The sequence below is a fragment of the Nyctereutes procyonoides genome, unplaced genomic scaffold, assembly GCF_905146905.1.
Source record: "Nyctereutes procyonoides isolate TBG_1078 unplaced genomic scaffold, NYPRO_anot_genome, whole genome shotgun sequence".
In the NCBI taxonomy this organism is placed as follows: Eukaryota; Metazoa; Chordata; class Mammalia; order Carnivora; family Canidae; genus Nyctereutes; species Nyctereutes procyonoides.
In genome coordinates this window covers 1,670,058-1,685,309 of record NW_026575142.1, presented here as the reverse complement: position 1 = coordinate 1,685,309, position 15,252 = coordinate 1,670,058, and the positions used below count along the sequence as shown (strand labels likewise).

At 36.2% G+C, this 15,252-nt stretch overlaps 1 protein-coding gene across 3 annotated transcripts in view; it reads right to left on the bottom strand.

The window, feature by feature from the left end:
- TFPI (tissue factor pathway inhibitor) overlaps positions 1–15,252 on the bottom strand; it is a 78,510-nt gene that overhangs the window by 12,517 nt on the left and 50,741 nt on the right. For 2 of the 3 annotated variants that reach the window (XM_055308547.1, XM_055308546.1), the window contains exons 3-6: positions 14,025–14,219; positions 9,701–9,736; positions 5,218–5,397; positions 4,101–4,364 (exon numbers count right to left, since the gene is read on the bottom strand). In XM_055308547.1, coding sequence (XP_055164522.1) covers positions 4,101–4,364; positions 5,218–5,397; positions 9,701–9,736; positions 14,025–14,219 — 675 coding nt within the window. The remainder of the gene's footprint in view (positions 1–4,100; positions 4,365–5,217; positions 5,398–9,700; positions 9,737–14,024; positions 14,220–15,252) is intronic. The other variant, XM_055308548.1, reaches the window with a different exon arrangement.

Below are 15,252 nucleotides of genomic sequence, written 5' to 3'. Positions count from 1 at the left end.
AAAAGGATTAGCAGCAGTAGTCAGTGGTCACCTAGGGTGACTGTCTGGGTGGCAGCGGTCTTGGCAGAGGGGAAGCGCTACATTTTTGTTTCTGACCAGCTGGGCTGCAGGGAAATAGAAGGTCTTATGGATCCTCTCCATAGGTCACCTATTTTTAGAAAGCTGGTTTGTCAGAAAATCAGCATAAGAGGCATCAGACATAAATGAGGAGGAAAGTTTCTGTGTGTCTGGGTCTGAGAACACATTATGAAAAACAGGATGCTTATGGGGGTGGTTATTTAAGTGGGTTTTTGATGAAGTGGGGTTTTCAGAGTCATTGACAGTGCTGGTGATTAACCACGACGTGCAACTACACGGGGGCATCTGTAGATTATACATGGTCATAATGTGTGAGCAAATCTTCAACAAGAGGCCAAATAGGCAACAGTATTTTCTTGCAAATCTGTAAATTGATTGCATCAGTGATGGTGTCTGACTTTCATTCAGGCAGTTTGTATGACATCTCTTCCAAAAGGCCAATGATAAGCAAAAAATTTTTAAAAGGTGTATGTGTGTGTCTGTATATGTTTATGTTTTATGTTTATGATCTTTTCTCTCAATTTTTTAAATATGTATATGGAATCTGGCCAGTACATTATACATCGAATACCGTCAGGGGAGAGAGAGAGAGCCTTAGGTACCCAAATGGTTTGCAGAATGATAATCATTTTCCCTTGACCTAGAGGCTGCCAAGAAGTAGTAAGGACTAAGTCAAATACATAGAGACCAAGTGTGAGGCTGAGTTGCCAGCAGGCTTTTAAAGTCGATCAAAAGATTTTTCCAAAATACCATAGAGCTGATGCAGTCCCAAGGCAGCTATTAAGACTTGATATACAGAAGTAAAGGGCTATGAGAACCATGAAAATAAATCACTTTTTTTTTTAAAGATTCATTTATTTTAAAGAGACAGCATGAGAGAGTGAGAGCAGGGGCGGCGGCAGGGGGTGTGGGAGAGAATCTCAAGCAGCGTCCTCACTGAGCACAGAGCCTGATGCAGGGCTCAATCTCATGACCCTGAGATCATGACCTGAGCAGAAATCAGGAGTTGGATTCTTAACCGACTGGGCCACCCAGGTGCCCCAAATCACTTTTTTAATCAATGGGTCAAGTTCCACTCAGAAAGTCCAGAATCATATGCAACTGATGAATCACAAAATTAACCCCTGAAATTAATAATACAGTATACGTTAACTAAATTGAATTTAAATCAAAATTCTAAAAAAAAAATCTTAGAATAAAATAAATAATTCCTTTAAAAAAAAAGCCCAGAATTGGTATGAACACTTGAGAACATTAATTTTTCTTTTATAAGCATTTACCAATGAGCTCTATTGAGAGGACTCTATTAACTATGTGCACAGAAATATTAAAACTTTATTAATGGTATGCTATCAATGGCATCACATATACAGTATAAATATTAAAGAAATCTCAAAAGCAGAAATACAAATATAAACAAAAGAATGGGAAATGAATACTCCTAGAAAAAGAAGAAAAGGAGTCAACTGGCTAGAGGAATTTAGGTTTTGAGGCAAATATATACAATAAAAAAATAAGATAATTCTCTAGACAAAGAAAGGATCGGAAGATTTTCCCTAATTTTAAATGCAATTAGTATGAAGAATTAAATGTCTATAGTTTAATTTTTTTAAAAGATTTTATTTCCTTGTGAGACAAGAGTAAGAGAATGAAACAGAGAGAGAGAAGCAGAGCCCCCACTGAGCAGGGAGCCCAATGCGGGGCTCGAACCCAGGACCCTGGGATCATGACCTGAGCTGAAGGTGACACTTAACTGATTGAGCCACCCAGGGGCCCCATAAATGTCTATCATTTTAAATAAAAATCCTCATAATATTATTAATGCTATTAATATTGTTTTCATTTAAATTCATATTGTGAATTTTTACCATTTCCTTAGTTGATAATCTACTGTTATAACCATTAATTTGATTTTTATACTTCGTCTTGTACAGCTACAGAAAAACCTGGGACATTTATCAGACAGTGTTGCAAGTTCATTTTCTTTCTCACCCTTATTTTGTCTCCTCCTTTCTCTTTTGGCAGTGTGCTTGCCCAAAATCACGATTTCTATACTTCACGAAACGTTAAGGCAAAACCATCATCCCCTAACTTACTCCGTTCATTATAATGATAAACGAATGAAGATCTCTACTTGAAATAGTGAAGCAATCCAAGCAAAAAACACCGAAACATGCTGAAAACTGATTTCATGCCTTTATTTTATTAGTAGATATACTGCATCACACGTCTCTTTATGCCCATTACGTCCGTTTTTCTAAACTTGCACATATTTCACACAGTGAGATTTTGTGTGCTTTTCAACATGTGATACTGAACTGGATAAAACAAAATGTCATTGAAAGACACAGGGCTGGAAGGACACAAAGAAACAATGCAATGAAATTACTTAACTTTACAGATAACACATCAGAAACTACAAAGATATGTACTGTTATCATTATACACAAACTAAGTAGCGCTTAAAAATTAGACTCCCATTCACCCAGCGTTGACTTCACTGCTCTAATGAAAGAATCTAATCTAAGGACCTAAAGGCATTTGCATATACTCTCTTCAAGCTCTCTCTGAAATTTTGCATGCCTTTTATGACCTCTCAAGGGCTATTGGAACGCACGCAGCTTGAGGGCCTACAACTTGGGGAATTTAATTCCTTTGATGCCCACTTATTTTTTAAGACTTCACATTAAAAAGTAAACACTTTACAGAAAGAGACTTATACTTTAGATTTCATGAGTGAATCCTGGTTCTTAGGCTGGGTTGAGGGAAATGAGGAAGGATGGGGACGTGGGGAGAGGCCTGGGGGAGGCATGTGGGGTTGCCTTCCATAGGATGGTGCTGCAAGTCCTGAGGGCACACATATATAGCGTTCCCTCTTTAGATCTACCATCTCCTTACACCTCCCAGCTTTCCTGTAGCCATGTTTCCATTCTCCTGGTGGCTCCTAAGGTCTGGCATTTCAGGCCTGATGCCAACCCCACAGCCGTGATGGGGGCAGGGGGGCCATGCCCTGGATACTTGATCCCTCAGCTAGGCAGGGAATGGCCAACACCGGCAGCGCGCGTGCACCTGGGCACACGTTCTGTTTGCCATTGGCTTGCTTGCTAGTGTGTTGGTTGTGAAGACAGTTCCTCAAACACTTCCCAATGCTGATTCCCATCGGATTCGGATACAGGGCTGGGATGGAGAACGCCCACTCCGGACACTTTCTCTTTTCTACCCTAGGGCTGCGATTCTAACAGCTACAGAACTTCGTCAACTCTTGTCAACCTCACATTTGAAATGTTCACATGGTCTGCTTCTAAGGGAAATCTCTGATTCATGAATTGAGCACACGTGGTTTTCGAAGTTTAGGAGGACCTTGTGTTTATCGTGTTAACTTTCAGCTCTCTCTGTTGTTTTTCACTGCCCCGGTATTTGTGGTTTCTGGCTATGTTTTTGCATATTTTTTTACTATTGCCCAGCTCTGAATTTTCTGTGAGCATATTTCCTGTATGTTTGTTTACATTTGATAAATATGTTGATAGGGTATAGCCCAGAAAAGAATTTTGCGGAAATCCAAAAGATAATTCCCTGTGGAGTGGCGTAACCTTTTGGTGATGGTTATTCAACAATTTCCTAATCTGTCCTGTGACTGAACACCTGAGGCCTTGACAGTAGTGCTGTGCTCAGTTAAAGAGCACTCTATTGCCATGAGGATAATTTACCATCAGACGTTGATGCTGATAATTCCAAGCATTAGTTTATAAGATCACTTTGGCATAGAATTAAATATCGTAGGAAAATGTTCATATGATATGTAATCAAAAGCTTTCTTCAAAGCATACCTTAAAATAGAGGAGAATTATCACCCCTATGGGATTGAAAAACAAACATTTTTAATCTCGGTGTTTCAACACACCTATTATTAGATAACAAGACCTATTTTTTTTTAAAAGCAAAGTTCTAATCTGCATTCCACTTCTATTGTTACCATAATATTTTTCTGGGAGGAATTTTATTTAAAAAAGAGAGACTCTTACCTAAAAAGCTGGAAACCGTGGGAGGCCGGGGAGTGAAAGAGTCATTATTCACAGAAACAAGAGGTGATGCATTATCTCCAGAATTGTGTTGTAATCCACCACTCTCAGAATCGTGTTGTAATCCACCAGTCTCAGAATCAGGTGGTATGCTATCCCCAGAATCAGATGGTAATAGGCTATCCCCAGAATTAAACAGGGATGTATTATTCATAGACCCAGGCGATCCTGTATTATTCACTGTTTCATCCGTCTGCAAATCACTGCCTGAGAAAAAAAAATATAGCCAATCAAAATACAACTTGCCCTCAGTTCACAGTTATACGCATAAAGCAGAGCACAGCAGTTGTGTCAAGAAGAGTAGACATCCAGGGCCATGTGGGTGGCCCAAGCAGTGGAGCGGCTGACTCTCCGTTTCCCTGAGGTCAGATGTCATGGGTCATGAGGTCGAGCGCCCTGGGCTCTGTGCTCAACAGGGAGTCCCCCCCGGCCCCGCCCCAGCTAATGTGGGCACACATGCGGTCTACCTCGAATAAATCTGAAAGACTAGACTTCTAGAACTTTTATTCACATGTACGTTAAATTCAGGAACAGTGAATCTTTATATATTAAAGGATTGCCTTAAACTTTGTTACCTTTTTTTTTGACCAAGAACTACTATATTTGTAAGATCATATTTCTTGGGTAACTGTAGTTCTTGGTCAAAAAAAAAGGTAACAAAGTTTAAGGCAATCCTTTAATAAATGTTATGGTCAGGTAAAGCTTATTTTAGATGCTAGGTTCCCAAGAATGATTTGCCCTCAAATCATTATAAACCTAAGGGATTTCAGCAGCCCTCTTCTTATGCTTACATTACACCAAAATATTCTCAGGAAAGAAAATTAAATAATGTAACCTAAAAAAAAAATCTATGGAAATAAATTCCCTTAGACATTTCTTAATTTTCTGTTCCTTTTTTTTTTAAAGTTAACATAGTGACTAATTTATATCAGATTTAGTGGGTGCTAATATATCTGTATGGCTGAAACGAAATCTGGGTAAATTTGAGCATCTTTTAAGATGCCTTATTTTTGAGAGAATGCCTCTAAATGAAGTAAAATGAGATGGGAGATAAACTTACTGCCCTCGCAGGTGTTCTTGCATTGTTCCAGCGTTTCAAAGTTGTTTAGATTGCCAAGGCACCCACCGTACTTGAAGCCTTCGCATTTACTTGACACGTTGTTATAATAATACCTAGTGACAAAACCTCGACAGAGTCCGCTGTCTTCATTCATATGGCAGTAATCTGGCTTTTCTGGAACTGATAAGAACGTCAGAAAGCAATATTCCTTTTTGTGAATGACTTCATCGTGCTAAATGTCTAAAATAACTAAAATGAAGTTATTTAAGGAGTATACATGAAATGTTCAAGTTACAAGGTAGAAATGGAACTTTATCCCCAAACGCACAATATTACAATTGTCCACTAGGTCTACGATGACATTTAGAATAAGGAAGACGTTATCTGTCATCACACGTTGTTGCTGCTGGAATTTCAAGTTCTAACTTCCTCATAGTAAATTAATAGGGTGACAGCTATCCACTATTTCATGAATCGAAAGAATAAGAGAGATTGTTATTTTACCCTTGGTTTGGAAGACATATTAAAAAATTCATAATATTATAAAATATGATGGTAAAATTTCGGTTCAGTTATTCTTTTTTTTTTTCGGTTCAGTTATTCTTATTAGGCTTCATGCATTGGCATTTAGGAAAGATACCGGAATATTTCCTATTTTTTCAGGGGTAGGCTCTCGTTAGGAAAGGGAGTGTAACGTATTGCTTCACTACAATGGTTTCAATTTTTTAAAATTTATTGGAGTAGAAGCCTTAGGCAGATGGAAGCTTTCACGGCTATTCTTGGAGTTTCCTGAATTCTTACACCGGAACCTGTACCAGGTTAGGCATGACATCCTCCACCACTATGTCTCTTATTTTTCTTCTTCCCAGCATTGGAGTGACTCCAACAGTGCAAAGGCAGAAAGGAAATACATGTGCAGGGATTGGAGAGGCTTTTGAAAAAACCTAATGCCCATTCTTTGACAGTGCTCCAAACCAGACTGGACACGGCTGTCACGACAGGTGCGTCCCCGTGATCCACGTTACAGGCCTTTTACACAATCCTCTACAAAGAAAATTAACTTCTCAAAATCATGGTCGCAAGAAATATGGGGCTTGAACTTTTTTACAGTAAAGTTCCAATTTCCCCATTTTTCCCCCTGCGACTATATTATCACAGCGTGACAAAGATGAACTATGGTATTCTTTTACATTTTAAAGCAACTGGTTCTCCTATCTCAAGGAAGCAAGAACTCAGGAGTGTTTTACTGTAAAAAGAGCATATATGTAATCCTGTTAACGATTTCTGCAACAATTGCAAGTCTTTGAAACACTGATCTTCTAGGAGGGCATTGCTTTATTAAGTAAAACATCCTATTGTAATGTAATGTAAACTCTGTCTTCTGGAACTTCTCAAGGTATACCAATTTGAAAGTTATTTTGTTTGTTGTTTATTGCCTCTTGTTTCTCAAGGTGAATGTTACTGTTATCCCTATAGTATGAATTTTTGAGGTTAAGTGTAATTTATGGGACAAGGGAAAAAACAATTCTTTAGATTTTTATAATACTTTTTTTATAAGAGAATGAAGAAAAATATATTCAATTGCTATCATTTTGATTGGCTTTGGCCTTAGTATGTACTTCTTATGAAATTTCACTTATTTTTAAAGATTTTATTTATTTTTTCCTGAGAGTCACACAGAGAGAGAGGCAGAGACACAGGCAGAGGGAGAAGCAGGCTCCCTGTGGGGAGCCTGATGCAGGACTCGATCCCAGGACCTGGGGTCATGGCCTGACTGAAGGCAGATGCTCGACTACTGAGTGAGCCAGTTGCCTCTTAGGAAATTTTAAATCATCTTAACAGAGAATATAAGAATTCTATGTTTAAGGAAACGGAGTGGGTAAAATATATTGCATCTAAAGAATAGAAAACAATAAGAAATTAGGCTGAGAAGTATAGCTAAGAAATTACACAACTAGAAGTTGCTATTTATGAACCCCTGTTCTAGGACATAAATTTATTTTAAGACAGAGTTGAAATTGCACACCTGTGAAATGATTCTCTTGGGCCTACAGTTTAAGATTACAAATCAAGAAATCCATGCCCCATATTCCTCAGATAAAGAAACATTCTTACAAACCTGCAAATACAATCCTTGCTCTAGACTTAACACTCAGTTAAAACACGAGTACAGACTAGCTACAGACGAGCTTCCGCCCGCCACCTTGTTTTCACTACTAACTTTTGTCTGAGGCTGCCTACTGGACAATTATCTTAAGCCAAACTATTTAAAAAAAGAGGTTGTCTTTATACCTGTCCCAGTGTTGATGCCAGGAAGCATGTCACAAAGTTAGAAGTCCAAATGCACAGAGGTCTTTATTATGAATTGGTTTTGGCATCTGCACCCTTTTTAACACATGTGAATGGTGTTGATAGCTGGGCTTTATTCTCTAGTTTCCATGTATAATATCAATTAAGAATTAAGAGAAGAGGAACTCTTAACTAGGAACCTAAGTACATATCTACCTCACTGCCCTCTGAACGCCTGCTAAGCCAAGCAACTCTCCAACCTACCTCCCTGACTCTTGACGAACGTATTCATTCAAGTTGCTTCTTCATCTTTGCTCCTCCTTTGACACAGCAAGTCTCTCATCCTTGGGTCTCCTACTTACTGTCGTATTTCCTGTAAATGCTGAAGTCGAACTCTACAGGCTGGGGATCTGGGGGCTTGGTGATCTCACTGAGCAAAGCAGTGTAGTGAACTGAGTGGGTTATACTTAAAATCGAGGAGGCCTTATTTTGCTCTTTTACTACCACCATTCTAGGATGATCAAGAAATCCATAAACCTACACAGAAAGGGGGACACTTTTACCTTGTATCTAAGGAAATGTTACATTTTTTTCTTAATCAAGTTAATGCCAATCTGACAAAACTCACAAAAAAAATGTAGATTCAGACTTGCTAAAGGTAAAAGAGCTTTATTTTTTCCTTAACATGCTCATTTTATAGTCAAGGAAATAGGGGTTCAAACTGCAGAGGTGATTCCTTCAGTTCATAGCAGAGGTATGCTCCTTTGCATATCAGATTCTTTTTCCTCGCACCTAATAATTTATACTGTGCTTTGTGATTTACGAGGTTGTTTTTCATACACTTTCAAACACTTTTCATATAGTGTTTTCAGACACTGTGATTTTCAAATCACACAATTTTTGACTGTTTTGGACCAACTGACTTTGGTAAAAATACAATACTACATTTTGGGGAAAATGTCAATAAATATGAATCAGTAAAAAAAAAGAATGATTGAATTCTAAATCATTAAGTATATGTGAAATAACATAATTTTATAGTATGTTTTATCTGCATATCACTTTTTCCTAATTTCACATTTTTGAAAAAAATACCCTGGTGTGTTTGTATTTCCTTTCACGAAGATACCATCTTTTGCTTGGTGTACAAAACCCTCTATTTGTATATATCCTGTATTCTTTGATACTACATATAATGAGTCTCATTTAATTGAAACACTGAGCATTTTTGTAAGTTCAGTATTTATAGAAAGCTATTTCAAAAGTTGTAAATAAGTACATCCATGATGGTGTTTGTATAAACTTTGCCACTGAATTTATTTTATAAATTTTTATTCAAAGTCTAGTAAGTCTTAAGTTTATCAGTCACAAAAGTTTTCAGTTCTTTCTCACACAATTAAATAAAAGTCAGAGAAATTAAAATACACTTTGAATTTTGTAACTCTTTCATGTCCTGAGTTAAACTGATTTCTTTGTTCAATATTTTCCTCATTCAAATTTAAATGACATACAAGATAATTGGACCAAGTCAGTTTCTAGATCTTTACTGAAAGGAGTGTCTTCCCTGATCTATTGATATATTTTTTCATGTGCTAATATATAAACATGGGGCACATATATATATATATATATAAATATATAATATATTCATCAGAAGATTATTTCTAGTTAAAACCAATAAATAATTTGAATCATAAAATAAAAAGTATGTATACACGGTAAATAATATTGACAAAAGCAATCACATATTGTTAAATATCTCCATTTACTTCTGCATATAGACCGTTGACAACTCAAAGACACATACGAATTCAGCAAAATACTGGATAAAACTTACTAAAGATACACAATGCTGAGATTATCGAGGAATTAGAGATCTGAGAACTACAGTCATGTTAGCAGCATTCTGAATTACTGTTCCGGAGATGTTAAAGTAGCATATGCGTGGCTATGGAATTCAATTGCTTTATTATTAAATATCATATAGCATTAGAATGAGAGTAAATATAGTGTTTGAAGACTTCCCTACCAAATATCATATATGTCATTTTTAATTTTTCACTATATCCACTGAAATAAAACACCATTTCAAAGATCATATGGATTTAAGATGAACTCCATATCAAAGAGAACTAAGAACTCAATTTCTTAGTGTCTTACCTAAATTCTAATTAGCATATAAGTGAATATTTACCTTTTTCTAATGTCTCTGTCTTAGCCTTTGGATAAACTGCAAGAAAAATAATATGTGCATCAATTATCACGATTTATGTGGGTAAATTATATATAAATTTCAACTTAAACTAGGATGATGTATTTATTACCATTAAAATTATTCTTAAACATAATGTCAATAAATACCTTAAATTTCTTATTTTCTCTAAAAATGAAATGATTTTAATTTTTATAAATATGAAGCCATCTACATTTTAATATACTGTCTCAAAACCGGTGTTGAAAGTTTCTAACACATCAGCAAAAATAAGAATTCATGGTGAACTACATTTGCTATTTGAAACACCTCTGATTAAAAATCATTAAGATAATGTGAGATATGAGAGTAATTCAAGAGCACACTTTGCATGTGAAAACATAATTTCTATAGAAAGTTGACAGTAGAGGTAGAAGAAACCAGAATTATCTCCTTTCCTGATTCCCTCCCCTACTGCATTGTTTCAACCCAATTATAAGTTTTATTATCATTTCCAAGTACAGAAGAGAAATAGAGCAAAACGTATCTGTGACTTTTTGTGTGTGTGTGTGTATCCTCAAAGAATTAATGGAATCAGTCCTCTCAAAAACTAGAATCCTACTTGCCTTTGATCCACTATATTCAAGTATGGATTCTAAGTTTTAATTTAAGTGATAAATTATGAAATTCAAATTGATATACTATGTGAAGCTTTAATTTGCCCATGTAAACATCAGGAAAGCTGAATGGTGTTTGTTGTATGATCACTTGTTTTACAGAGAAAAGCTTTAATCAAGGCAGTTTATAATTAGTTGTATGGCCAGAGAAACAGAGGGGTTGTGGGGAAATGAGTTGGCTTATATGCCCTTTTCAGCCAAAAATCAGCAGTTAGGTTATTCTTTGGAGAATAAAACATATTTGAAAGAGAAGTTGAGGCCTCTTTTTAAATTTTCCTATGTTTTATTTAATAGTCTTTAATACATATAGTAAAATACATATATTTACATATTTTTAATATATATATTTTTTCCTAATTGTATTTTAGTTTTTTTTAATTTTTTTTAAATTTATTTATTTATGATAGTCACACAGAGAGAGAGAGAGAGGCAGAGACACAGGCAGAGGGAGAAGCAGGCTCCATGCACCGGGAGCCCGATGTGGGATTCGATCCCGGGTCTCCAGGATCGCGCCCTGAGCCAAAGGCAGGCGCCAAACCACTGCACCACCCAGGGATCCCCCTAATTGTATTTTAAATATTAAGGAAACCTCAGGAGTCTTTCTTATTGTAAATAACCAACTGTCAATGTGTTTCAATTAGATAGTGGATTGTCATAATAAGCTTATACTGAAATATTTTAATGTACAATTAACTTGTTACAGTTTTAATTGATGAGAACAAAGAAAGAATACATACAGATAAATATTACGTCAGACTAGATTGCTAATTAATCGCTTTCACTGTTTTGCCTGCTGACAATAGCCATTGGATGGGAACATAGAAATGCTTGATTTCAGTGTTCATGCAATATTAAAAGAGATAACTTGTTTGTTTCTGATTCCATTCCAAGTTGATTAATTTAGCTGGCATACATGTGAACTAACTTAAATGTGTGTTTTGGCACACACTACAATTCACATGTATTTGTAATACCAATGATTATCTTTGAGGATTCTGAAAATAACGTGGACACCCTATTTAGCTGATATTTATGCCAGTTACAATCTGAAGAAACAGTTAAGTTTTACAGCAAATTATCATCTTTTCCTAGATTTATTTAGAACATAACATTTATTAATGTCTTCAGGAGTAATGAGAGTATGTTTTACTAATTCTCATTTTAGTGATTCCTTGAACCCCAACATATGTGAATTCATACATTAAATATTTTATTATGAATATCATAATATAATTAACATCCAACAAATGAGTTCATAATTATATGACACATCTTAGTCATTGTAATTTCACCCCCATCCTTCATCTTTTTCTCTTGTGTGGGGGCGTAGAGGGTGGGGCCCTAAGACGAACTTTTAATGATTCTCATTTGTTGAAATCAGCCTCAAAAATATTCTAACCAGGTGGGAGAATGATTGGATGGGCAGAAGATTCTCAAGACTAAATAGGTCTTCATGATTCCAAACAAAACATGAAATGACAAAGTTAAAAATAAAGAGAATGGAAAAAGTATTTACATTCTCTTTAATTCCCTATGGAGAAAATTCTCATCTGAATCTCCATGAAAAGCCACACATCACAACTAGCTGAACCAGTAAAATAGTAATGAATATAAACAGCATATTCTAGAACCTTTAAACCTGTTTCAGGAATTGATGCAATTCTATGAAATTGAATGTAGATCACTTTTAACCATGTAGATCTCTTTCATCTAATTTTTTCATGTCCCACATTATATTACACCTATTTTTCAAAGCGATAACAACCTAAGATAACGTCATTTAGGCTATAGGGAAAAAAGCAAATAACCCAAAAGGCAAACATTTTGAAAGCCACGTATGTGAAGCCATTTTGTAAACTTAATTGTTATTTTTTTTAATTTATTATCTTTGCTTCCATGTCTCTATTATTATATAGGTAAATACACCAAACAAAATTATACATTGGAAAAAATGAATAAAATAACTTTACATGCAAAAGGAGAGCTGTGCATACATAGCAAACTAAACTCAGTCATAGTTCCTCTTCCCTGAACTATTTGGCTTGCTTTTGTCTCAAGCATGGTAGTTTACAAGAGAGAATTCTCACTGGTTTCCCCCAATCATACAAAACTTCAGCTTTCAAGCCTTAATATATAAAATGTAAATCACATTTTGATTTTCTGTCTCCTATATTTATACTATCTTCCCTTTACTAGGAAAAGCACTTAACAAGTGATATGAATTGCAATAATGAAGCTTTCATAACATTCTGTTCACAATTTACGCTGAAATTAACACACATTAAAACAACCAAAAATCTCTCTAAATAATCACCTTGATCTTTTGGTTAACTCTAAAATAATTAGGTTTTCGGCATAAAGAGGACCACTTTTGAGAGATTTCACTGGCTGCTCCTGTAATAATATTCCTACCTTGTCATGGCAACTAAGCAGCATTTTACCCATGCATAAAGACGTGAACTACAATGAACATAATGAAAAAGTATATAATTTAGCAGGTAGAGACAAATATTTTATTTGCACGCAGTTTTGCTATTCCGGGACAAACTCAAAGGGACTCTTTTGCAGACTTCTTCACTTTTTCTCTACATATGTCCACTTTCTCTCGTAAATTATGCCTCCAAACCCAGTGACCTCAGTGTCCTAATGTCCAATCTCCATATTCTCTATCGGGGAGACCCACGACCCCATGCTTGGGCTCCTCTCCTCTGGCTGTGGTTCAGAACCGCCTCTGTGCAGAGAGCTGTTGAGATTGCTGGGCTCACCTAATAGGTCTCCTTTCCCTCTGAGGCCATGGTCCTGCGCTGCCTCTTGACTAATGTCTGCAAACAGTTGCCTCAAATATATTTTGTCCAATTTTCCAGTCATTTGTATTATGTGAGGAAGTTCAGTTCCAGCTACTCTATTAGCTGAAGATGACATTTCCTCCTTAGGTGATTTTTTGAAAGCCTAGAAATACCTTTCCTATATGCCAATTATACTGAGCAGCAGTTCACTATACAAACACCCAGATACTCAAACAATAAGCGGCTGTTGAAAATGTGATAAGGAGGTGGAAGCAAGAGACTCCCATTTATATGCTACGTAGTAACTATGTGTTAGGAGATACCGTAAGCAAGGGGGTCACTGAAGAACCGAATAATTATATTCGATTGATTTCTAAAGTAAAGGGTAACTTTTGAACGATGGTGAAATGAAAGATTTGTGATTTGTAAAAAAGAAACAAGTATGTATTTGAGGACAGAGGCCAGTTGATGAAAATGTGTAGGCTGCTAACCAAAAACGTGAGAATTACAGAGAGCGAGGCAGCCAGGCTTCTAGCCAAGGTGCTGAACCTCAGTGCTATTCAACCCAACACAAAAGGGTACTTGGCCCAGTAGGGATGAGAACGAGATACAATGAGTGGAAAATGACCGGGCAATCACCCAAACCGAGGCCCCGCAGAGGCCTCTGAACTGCTTCCTCTGTGTTCACAATATGTCCAGCACTTCCAAAGAGAAGAAAGAAGAGGAAATAGGTGCTCAAGGTCAAAGAAACATATTAACATTGAAATTATCAAATCTATACTTAGATCTAATAACCCTACATTTTTTTTTTTTAGTTAAAGGAGTCTAAAGGCTCATGGGTGATAAGCGTCCCCAGAAACCTACCTCTTACACATTTTTCTTCGCACTCTTCCAGACTTTCAAATCGATTTTGATTTCCTTCACATCCCCCATATATAAATTCTTCGCACTGTTGAGTGTGAATGTTGAAAAAGTAATTCCTAATCATTGCTCTGCATGGGCCATTATCCGCTTTCAAAGCACAAAACGAATGTAAAAGTCTCAGTGGTGGCAACTCATCTACAAGGCAAAAATAGAAGGTATATAACACTCACCAACATGGTGATACTGTTCTGTATTTCCTCTTTGTTTCCTTATCAGTACTCTTTTTGTCTTATAAAGTACAAGCGAAATAAGATAGGCCGAAGAAACCAGGACAAATTATTCGAAATTTTCAAGAAGGTAAATAAAGTTTATAAACTTTATCGATAAAAGTAGATAAAAACAGGTTTTATCAACAGTGATAGTATCAACTCTTAAAAGAAGATGTCAAATAATTTTTTCTAGACTCTTGTTAGGGATTTGGCTTAAACATACACTAATTGACCAATATGGAACTGAATAGTAGTTGTAAAGTAACCAATGTGTTGACACTGCAAGTATGTAGACACATCGTTTTAAACTCAGCAGTTTCTAAGGACAGACATTAATGGACAGCTCTTTGATTTGCTCTCCCTAATCCGTGGTTGTGTCATGTTTTTACACATAAACAACTTTTTAAAAGCAACAGTATATCCATAATCATATATATATGCATATATCACACTATATTAAACCATTCCCTAATCATGAAAATGTTAGTGTTTGGTATTACAAATACATACACATCATGGTCCATTCTTCTACTTACCAGGGTTGGTTTTTTTAACAATAGCGGGAAAATTTAATGCTGTCCACGGGACACCTGCGGGGCTCAGTGGTTGACTGTCTGCCTTCGGCCAAGAGCGTGACCCTGGGGTCCTGGGATCGAGTTCCACATCGGGCCCCCTGCACGGCGCCTGCTTCTCCCTCTGCCTGTGTCTTTGCCCCTCTCTCTCATGAATAAATAAATAAAATCTTTAAAACAAAAACAGTGCTGTCCACATTTTAAAAGAATGAGGCAATTCTTTTGATCTTGAGTTAGAATTTTTTTTCCCTCAGTATCCAGTCACTTATTTTAGTCACAGAGGAATTTCATATCTTGGGAAGACACTTGAGAAAACTAAATTTTTAAAATTTTATAGAGTCTAATAATATTGAGAGGCCTAATTTTAAAGAAGTTGCATTTGCTTAT